Source organism: Triticum dicoccoides, chromosome 2A (assembly GCF_002162155.2).
Source record: "Triticum dicoccoides isolate Atlit2015 ecotype Zavitan chromosome 2A, WEW_v2.0, whole genome shotgun sequence".
Taxonomy (NCBI): domain Eukaryota; kingdom Viridiplantae; phylum Streptophyta; class Magnoliopsida; order Poales; family Poaceae; genus Triticum; species Triticum dicoccoides.
In genome coordinates this window covers 311,019,609-311,029,131 of record NC_041382.1, presented here as the reverse complement: position 1 = coordinate 311,029,131, position 9,523 = coordinate 311,019,609, and the positions used below count along the sequence as shown (strand labels likewise).

Below are 9,523 nucleotides of genomic sequence, written 5' to 3'. Positions count from 1 at the left end.
GATACATGGGGTCACTAGTTCTTCTCCATGAGGAGGTCTTGAGGTCTTCCCGTTAGGGGTCTTGAATCTAAGTGGATCTTCTTCGATGAGGCGACGGTCTCTCTTAGTGGAGTAGATCCGGATGGATGACGAGGCTCTATCTCACATATGAGCTATCACAACGATAATCCTAGAAAAAGGGAGGATGAGGTCTATTTATAGTCTAGAGTCACGAAAGGGTAAGTGGGCTTCGGCCCAACACGCGGGCGACCCAAAACCTCGCGGGGCTGGGCTTAACAGAACAAGGCCTTACTGATGTCAGAGACTGGTGGGTTACAGCTTCAGGCCCATTTCGCGGAAGGAAACCGATTGCTGGGCTCGCGGGGCCTGATATGCACCTTGCCGTCCGCAACCTAGAGTCCTGACCTAGAGTTGCCGCCGTGCCGTAGCTTGTGGCGTCACCGACGACGCCTCACCCCCAATCCCCTTACCCTCTCACACGCGCCGCCGCTACGGTCGCTACCGCCGCTGCCATCGCCCTCCCCGCGTGCCTGCAGTTTCCACCCCGTCCGCAACCTCGGACACTGTTTCTCGAGGTACGCCCTTTTCGCCATCCATCCTCCAGTGATTAGTTGTTAAACCCCACTGACCATCTCCACGAGTTTTGGCCACATCCCAACTAGATATGCACCAGCCTATCCAGCCAGTGTCTTTCTGTTGGGATGTTTGTTGCTGAAGATGCTCTCATGATTGCACACACCTGCAGGTAAACCGAAAGGGAGGAAATCATGCCCAAGTTCAAGAAGAATCTGAACCCTCAGGTCTTCTTGGAAATATCCATCGATGGGCGACCTGCCGAGAGAATCACGTTTCAGGTTGCAAAGAGTGTACCTTCATCTTATCGTTCTAAGTGATGCATGTTTCTCCTTTGAGTACAGAGGTGACGTGCGCCTGATTAGCTTCCCACTTTGGTGTTGCAGCTCTTTGCTGATGTAGTTCCGAAGACGGCAGAGAACTTCCGAGCGCTTTGTACTGGTAAAATGCAGAGTCTTTGCTGTGGAATAGCGTGATGCAGATAGTGATGAACACACATTTTTTATATGCAAGTTCTTAAGTTTAGCATCCTTGATGTTGAAGATGTCCAATAGTTCGCTTAAATGCCTGAAAAGGTATGGACACGGTCTATGTCCACAAGGGATTTAGTTGCTAGATGCACGACAGTCTTGAATGCAAACCACAATGCTAAACAGGGATTTAGTTGTACTTATAGTTTTAATGTGATACCTGGTAATGATATGGCGTAGTAATAAGTAGAATGGTGGAATAGGCGAAGCTGAATTTGAGTGTTGTGGCGGTGTTTCCTAGTATAGTTTTTTTGTTCTCTCTTTCCCACTTCCACAGAAGGGTATGCAGGACACATTTGTTAGTTTAAGCTATATAGGTGCTGTATTGTTGTGTTTCTCTCTTCATCTATGGTTCCATAGGATCTGATTTAACTAAATCTTAGGACTACGCTCTCTGTTGAGGATATATTATAAATTTGTTGTTCTTTTCTCCCCGCACCTTTCTTGTCATGGTAGATTATTTGATTATTTCTAATAATAGAACATGGAACCACTGCTTTTACATGATATCTCCTTATATAATATTTCACTTAATTTTCTTCACAGTTAATTGGTGTCTCATTTGTTCAAGTTGATTGCAAGAGTCTAGGCTCCTCCATTTTAGAGTTGTAATTTAAAATGTCCCTTATCATGCAATTATTGGCTGTAGGTATAGCCTTTTCTGTTGGCCTTACTTCTGGTCAACATGTAGGTGAAAAGGCCTCGGAGAATCTACAAAGAAGCCACTTTATTTTAAGTCTATGTCCACAAGGGATTTAGTTGCTAAATGCACGACAGTCTTGAATGCAAACCACAATGCTAAACAGCGATCTAGTTGTACTTATAGTTTTGATGCTATACCTGGTAATGATATGGCGTAGTAATAAGTAGAATGGTGGAATAGGCGAAGCTGAATTTGAGTGTTGCGGCGGTGTTTCCTAGTATAGTTGTTTTTTTTTTCTCTCTTTCCCACTTCCACATAAAGGTATGCAGGACACATTTGTTAGTTTAAGCTGTATAGGTGCTGTATTGTTGTCTTCCTCTGTTCATCTATGGCTCCGTAGGATCTGATTTAACTAAATCTTAGGACTATGTTGTCTGTCGAGGATATATTATGAATTTGTTGTTCTTTTCTCTCCGCACCTTTCTTGTCATGGTAGATTATTTGATTATTTCTAATAATAGAACATGGAACCACTGCTTTTACATGATATCTCCTTGTATATAAAGATAATACAGTTCACTTAATTTTCTTCACAGCTAATTGGTGTCTCATTTGTTCAAGTTGATTGCAAGAGTCTAGGTTCCTCCACTTGAGAGTTGTAATTTAAATGCTACCTTAGCAGGTAATTATTGGCTGTATGTATAGTCTTTTCTGTTAGCCTTACTTCTGGTTAACATGTAGGTGAGAAAGGCCTCGGAGAATCTACGAAGAAGCCACTTTATTTTAAAGGAACACACATCCATCGCATTATCCCAGGATTTATGGCTCAGGTACCAAATTATTGCAACTTATCTGATTACTGCATATTTTTTGTTGCCAGTAACAGCATGTTAGGATCTTTTATGGATTGCAAATACAAGCTTTGTAGAGTATAGAATATGTGCTCTTTATTTTATTTTATCACCCATTTTGTTCAAACTAAATCGACCAATCAAATTTCTTAACTGCAGGCTGGTGATTTTTCCGGAGGAGATGGTATTGCTTCATTAGCCCAGGCTTCTTCTTTCAACTGACTTATTGATGTAGTGTACTCTATAAGCTCAACGTTGCATGCTATTTCCAGGACGTGGTGGAGAGAGCATATATGGTGGAAAATTTCCAGGTATGGTTATACGATTTTATTGGTTATAGCCTCTGAAGGTTAAAGTCCCATGATAACTGTGCTATTGTCATATTATGCCTTCTGCTAAAAGAATGTATGTACTGTCTCGTGTTCTACAGATGAAAACTTCAAGTTAAAGCATGATCAACCTGGTATTCTTTCCATGGCAAACTCTGGAGAAAACACCAATGGATCCCAATTTTTTATAACATTCAAGGCTGTGCCACATCTTGATGGGTATTACTTATTTGCTTTAGTCATTTTTACTAATTTTTTGTAGCTGTACTTTTTGTTACTTTGCCTACAAATACAACTAAAACTCAACAATGTTGATGAAACTGCGACAAGTAATGGTTGATAGTATGTGATAGACCCAACACCACTGGCATATTATCCACATCAGTATTACTGTCTATTTAATGCTTCCTTATGGAGAAGTGGCCATTTTTTTGGATCACTACCCATGGTTTATCAACATTTTGAGTTCATATTATAATTTTTGTAGCAAACATGTGGTCTTTGGGAAGGTCCTTAATGGAAAAGCTTTGCTTAAGAAGCTTGAAGCACTGGGTTCTGAATCTGGAAAACCTACATGTCCAGTGAAAATTGTAGACTGTGGTGAAGCCTCTAACATAGATACTCAGAATCAGCTACATGGAGAGAAAGGTAAGTAGCCATGAACATCGAGATCCCAATACAATTCATGTGTTATCTCTGGTAAGCTTTCTCAGTACTTGATTTGCAGAAAAGAAGCTTAAAAGGGCAGTAGAATATAATAACTCCGATGCTGGAGGGAGGGTCAAAACCAAAAAAACATCCAGCGTGGATAAACGAAGGAAAAGAAGAAAGAACTACTCTTCTGATTCATATAGCTCAGAAACTTCTGACTCGCAGTCCTATTCCTCAGATAGTGGTTCGGAGTCACAATCATACTCTTCAGCATCATCCGATACTAGCTCATCTAGTGACCATAGGCACAAGAGAAGAAAAGGTTCTAAGAAAGTGAAACGAAAGCCTGCAAAGAGGAAGAGCAGCCATAAGAAGAGTAAGAGCAAGAGTAGAGGAACAAAAAGATCCAAGCGGTAAAATGTTGACCTTTACAAACTGTATTGTTATGTTCACTCAGAATTAAATACTAGCTGAATTGATTCCCTGCTGGTGCTTTTTTAGGAGCTATGGGAGCTCAAGTGATGCTTCAAAAAGCTCGAGCACCAGTTCTGACAATGAAAGTGCAGGCCGCCGTACCAAGCATCCATTGAAGAAAGGTAGGAGAGCTAACTCCCATTCAGTTTTCTGTTCTTCATTATTTTCTACCAGCATACTCTGGTAGACTGCGTGCTGTTTGAATTTAGGAGTTTATATCTCTGTTTTGTTAACCCCTTTCAGTTTGCTGTGATCTGGAAGGCAAGTTGTATTTGTACATTGTTTTTCTCCGAGCAGCGTATTTGCACCTTTTGTACTTGCCAATTTATTGCTCGTCACCTTCTTGTGTGTAGTATTTCTGCAGTTACATGTTTGATTTTGTTCAACATACTTGAAATAATAGTAATAATATTAAGTCAGCATCACTGGAATGGAAAATATTCTGAATGACCAACTTTGTGTTTATGTTGTCTCTGCTATTCACATAATCTTGATTAGAAAATTTATTCCAGAAGTCTTTGCTTGCTGTTGCATTTGAGAACCATAGAGTGGAAAGATTGGAGCATATTGCTTTAAGATTATGGATCTGCTAATTATCATCTAGATGAGAATTGACAAAGTCTCATCTAACTCCTATGTCATTGATTATATGTGGAGATTTGGGCTGACATTTCTCTCTCTTCTGTTCCCCCCTTTTTCTGTTTGATTGAGTCAATGACCAACTTCGTGTTTATGTTGTCTCTGCTATTCACATAATCTTGATTAGAAAATTTATTCCAGAAGTCTTTGCTTGCTGTTGCATTTGAGAACCATAGAGTGGAAAGATTGGAGCATATTGCTTTAAGATTATGGACCTGCTAATTATCATCTAGATGAGAATTGATGATGAGAATTGACAGAGTCTCATCTAACTCCTATGTCATTGATTATATGTGGAGATTTGGGCTGACATTTCTCTCTCTATTGTTCCCCCCTTTTTCTGTTTGATTGAGTCAGTTAGATGAGACATAGTTAATTGTCATCTACTACCTCCGTCCGGGTTTAAAAGGCCTCCAGATCAAAACGCGTGTACCAAGGCGCCTCAGTGCATAGTAATCTGCAAGAGTCTGGCCAACCAGTGTGTAAAATCCCTCTGTCTCCGTGCCCGCTCGCTAAACTAAAAGCATTGCACATGAGTATCTGCTCACCTAGCTGCATGCCTTCGTAGGCAACAACTACCGCGAGGACCAGCCAATAGAAAAGGTCGAGCGTTTTGCATGCGGGCCTCTAATTCAGGACGCCCGTAACCTGCTCACAGGACTTAAAATCCCGGACGGAGGTAGTAGATGAGACCTAGCCATACCCTTAAGATCGTTACTCTTACTCATCATTTGAGAATGTTAGTAGAAAGTATGATGATCTTTACTGTGTCTGTCTGCTTTCTTTCTTTCTGAATTTAAACAGCCTGCTATGTATGGCTATCTATATTTGTGTTTGGTTACATTCTTGGAATGTACTGATTATTGCTGAGATGGCCATGACTTAAAGATCTTGTGTACAATTTTATCTAATAATCATCTTTTTTTAATGGCAGACGAAGAAAATACCAAAATAATAAATTTGGAGATAGGAAAATCCTTGGAATATGCAGATAAAGGCAAACAAACGGTTGCGGGAAGTAAACCGTTATACAAAGATGAAAGTTGGGCTGATGACAGGGTCGGGACTCAAAATTCCGAAGATAGATCTAGTAAATTCAGGTTTTATTTCTTGAAAGTACACGTCCTGTCTGGATCCTTCTACTACTATGCAGCGAGAGTGCAACATCTCCTGTTTATTTATAATTGCAGGGATGATACCAACCCCATCAGGGCTGATACAACTCTGTCAAAGGCAGATGGCAACATCACTGCTGTTGCTGCAGGGGCTGGCATATCTGAAGCTGGTGCAGAAAGGAACCCCTTGAGCAATAAACCAGTACCCACCAATGGCCAAGATTTAGCTATGGGCTCTACAGAGGATGGACGTGTCAGGAAAGGGCGTGGTTTTACGCAGAAGTACTCATTTGCACGTCGATACCGAACACCGTCTCCAGAGTGTTCACATGTTCGTTCTAGCTACTATGGAGGAAGAAATGATAGATGGAATAACTTCAATAGGTATTGATACATGATTATTGATTTGCCATGTTTTGACACTTTTGATATTATATTGGAACCCCCATCATGTCCAGGTATGGAAGAAATGGTCTTTATGGTGCACGATCGCCGGTGAGGAGATACCAAGGTTCCCCAAGAGCTAGTAGCTCACTGAGGTTCGTATTTCTTATTCATTGGAAATGTGAATTCCTTTGAAGAACTTATCTAATCTCATGGAATTGTGGCATATTCTGCCAGCCAGCTGTTGACCTGTTGTTCTACTTCTGCGTTAGTTTAATAGTAATTTCTATGTTGAATGCTGGGAACTTCAGTCTGTCAGAGGCTGGTGGCAATTACTCCCTCTGCAAAATATACTGCGTGTTTAACATTTCAGTCTCCAATACAGAACGTTGACTATGTTTTTCACTTGTAATATGCCTACCAAATAATAGAAAGATATGTAACATACAAGAACTTTGCTAGATAAATACAAGGATATTATTCCTGCACTTCCAACACATATACTTTTGCAAATACTGTTAACTGCATGCATAATCCTTATATTCCCGACAGAGGTTGTCCTTGTAGCTCTTTAAAGCCTTGAAGGTTTGATAGAGCATGTGGGCAGCTAATGGATCTTTCAGGATTCTTTCATGTCGCAGTTAAATGTTATCATTGTCATATACATTCTAGATGAATGTGGCATTTCTTCGAAGTTTAATTTGTCTTCATTGACATGAGAACGATGATCAAAGCTGTATGTGATGTGACGATTGGTAGTGGTACTCCCTCTTTCTTTTTAGTTTGCATATTAGGTTTGTCTTAAGTCAAATTTCTGAAGTTTATAGAAAAACATATCAACATTTACAATACCAAATCATTATCATTAGATTCATTACAGAATATACTTAGTTGGTATTGTAGATGTTCATACTTTTTAATATATAATATATTTGGTCACCTTTACAAAGTCTGACTTAAGACAAATCTAACATGCAGAGTAAAAAAGAAACAGAGGCAGTATAAAAGATTGCTCCTGTTAGTTCGACACCTTTAAGTGTTCAGTTAATTGGTTTGAATAAATGTCCAAGTCTGTTAGCATTCTGAACAAGAAGAGTTGCTTTTGTTATCTTGTATTCTTGCCGAAATGTGCATTTGGTGCCTTCTGTTTCCTGCCATTTTTAGTCTTTGGTAGATGTTATTGTTGTGCATGGACAGACCTTCAATACAGGTAAAGCATGATTAGCTGAACAAGTCACATACTCTTTGCTGAAGTCAAACAACATTTGATGACTTTGTACACTTTTGCCTAGGCCAATCAACATTATCGTCCCCTGCTAAGCCAATGAAATGCCAGCAATGCTGGATCTTTAAAAAAAATCAACATTATCGTCCATGATCACAGGTACACAAGGAGAGACCGAAGCAGGAGCAGGTCACGCAGTCCAGTGAGATGCCGTGATGGTGGAGGAAGACATCGCCGCCCTAGCCCAAGACGCAGCCATAGCCCCGCAGAACAACATAAACGTGATGCGGCCTACAGGCCTCGATCAGGTCGTGGTGGTGGTGGTGGCCCCTCTGCTGCTAATGGAGGAAGATCAAGATCCAGGTCCAAGAACCGTGATGCCTCGAGGTCCAGGTCTCCTAATGCTGCCCCAGCCAAAAGGTTGAGCTCAAAGTATAACCGCAGGCGCAGCAGCAGCTCAAGATCCAGTAGCCCCTCCTGTAGTAAAGGTGGTTTGGTGTCATACTGAGATGTGATGGCAGGAGCTGTAAAGTCGGGTTTCAGTACTCTCTATACTCTGAAGCACATGCCTGTTCTGTATCTTGAGATGCTGAATCATGTTCTAAACTTTTCTTTTGTAAACGACTTGATGGCGTTGTGCATGAAATGTTGAGAGTATGATCTCCTGACCGGTGAAGTTTATCGACGAGAGTATGATCTCCTGACCGGTGAAGTTTATCGATAAGATGCATCTCTTTTCAAATATATTGGATTTCTTACCACGGGGTTCCACGTGGTATAAGATGCAACTATTGGGGCCCATTTGGTTGCCTTGCTTCCCCCCGGGATCCCAGGGCCTGAAACCCACGTGGAGACGCTCGCCAGGGAAAACGAGCGCGCCATTTGGACGAGCTGTTCGACGGGGTGGGCTGGCCCAACCCTCGCTCTTTCCCCATGAAGAGGTCCCACGCCTGGACATTCCGGAAAAATTATCCCGTCTTTTCCCTTGTGCGATCTGAACTCTGTTGCTTCGCTCTGAATCCCTCGCTCGCTGCCTTCCGCCCCTCTCGTCTCCCCTCCCTTGTACCACCAAATGAGCATAGGAGATCTCCCTCGCTGCCTTCCGCCCCTCTCGTCTCCCCTCCCTTGTACCACCAAATGAGCATAGGGGATCTCCCTCGCGGAAGAAAGGGAATCACAAGTGCTATTGAAATTCCCCTGATGGGATTTAGTAACCTGGGTGTTCTTTCCCCCATCACCAAACAAAGCCTTAGTTGCCAACTTTTCGATTGATAATGACGGTTGCTACAAATCATCCGACTGATTTCCTGGGGAAATCAGTCGGGTCAGTAGCCGTCCGATTCATCGTGCCTAAGCCATCAGATTGGTCAACGCTGCTTCGTTGCTTCCTCCCTCCCCCGAGCGTAGGTCCATGGCTCCCTTCTTCCCCGAGCACAAGTAGCAGTTCACCGCTAGTCGATGACAGTAGCAACGCCGGTGAGCAGCGTGCTGCTACGATGGCGATGGAAGCGGCAACGCAGCGCGGTGGTTGCTGCGATGCAGCCGGCGACGACGGATTAGCACACGGCAGCCATGGCTGATGATGCGATGCAACACACGATGACGGCAACAGAAGCGGTGACACGGCACGGTGGTTGCTACGGCGACGACGGCTCAACACACGGCGACCATGGCTGGAGCTGCAATGAAGCGCCGGCGGCGATGGCGGATGCTGCGATGCATCGCCGGCGACGACGAGTGTTGCAATGCAACACACGACGACCATGGCAGGAGCTGCAATGCGGCACGGGGATGCTACAATACAGCGCCGACGGCAATGGGTGGAGCGACGCAGCGCCGACGGCGACAGGGGATGCGTCGCAGCACGGGGCAACCATGGTGGAAGCTCGCGATGCAGTGCGGTGATGACGGGGGGAGCTGCTATGCAACACGGAAATGCTACGATGCAGCCACGACGGAGCTTCAATTCAGGCACGGCCGACAGGTTGTCCCCTCCTCTGTTGCGGTGCTGCTGCTTGTCTCTGTGATGAGGACACCAATACCACCCACAGCCCCTTCTGCTATACATACTGGACCAATTACTAGAGCTCGCGCACGGCAATTGAATTA

At 43.2% G+C, this 9,523-nt stretch overlaps 1 protein-coding gene across 1 annotated transcript; it reads left to right on the top strand.

Annotated features, from left to right (window-relative positions):
- The first annotated feature begins 385 nt into the window (after positions 1 to 385).
- Positions 386 to 8,115, top strand: LOC119354452 (peptidyl-prolyl cis-trans isomerase CYP63-like). Its single transcript, XM_037621177.1, has 14 exons — positions 386 to 575; positions 746 to 854; positions 960 to 1,014; positions 2,488 to 2,576; positions 2,757 to 2,781; positions 2,870 to 2,908; positions 3,028 to 3,145; positions 3,414 to 3,574; positions 3,654 to 3,990; positions 4,079 to 4,173; positions 5,625 to 5,790; positions 5,881 to 6,189; positions 6,264 to 6,344; positions 7,574 to 8,115. The coding sequence occupies exons 2-14, from the start codon at positions 768 to 770 to the stop codon at positions 7,920 to 7,922; spliced, it is 1,911 nt and encodes a 636-aa protein (XP_037477074.1). The 5' UTR covers positions 386 to 575; positions 746 to 767; the 3' UTR covers positions 7,923 to 8,115.
- Positions 8,116 to 9,523: the final 1,408 nt, after the last annotated feature.

Coding starts and splice junctions, on each gene's coding strand:
- LOC119354452 (XM_037621177.1), top strand. CDS start 768: ATGCCCAAGTTCAAGAAGAATCTGAACCCTCAGGTCTTCTTGGAAATA. Junction 855..959: donor CCGAGAGAATCACGTTTCAG/GTTGCAAAGAGT, acceptor TTGGTGTTGCAG/CTCTTTGCTGATGTAGTTCC. Junction 2,909..3,027: donor ATATGGTGGAAAATTTCCAG/GTATGGTTATAC, acceptor CGTGTTCTACAG/ATGAAAACTTCAAGTTAAAG.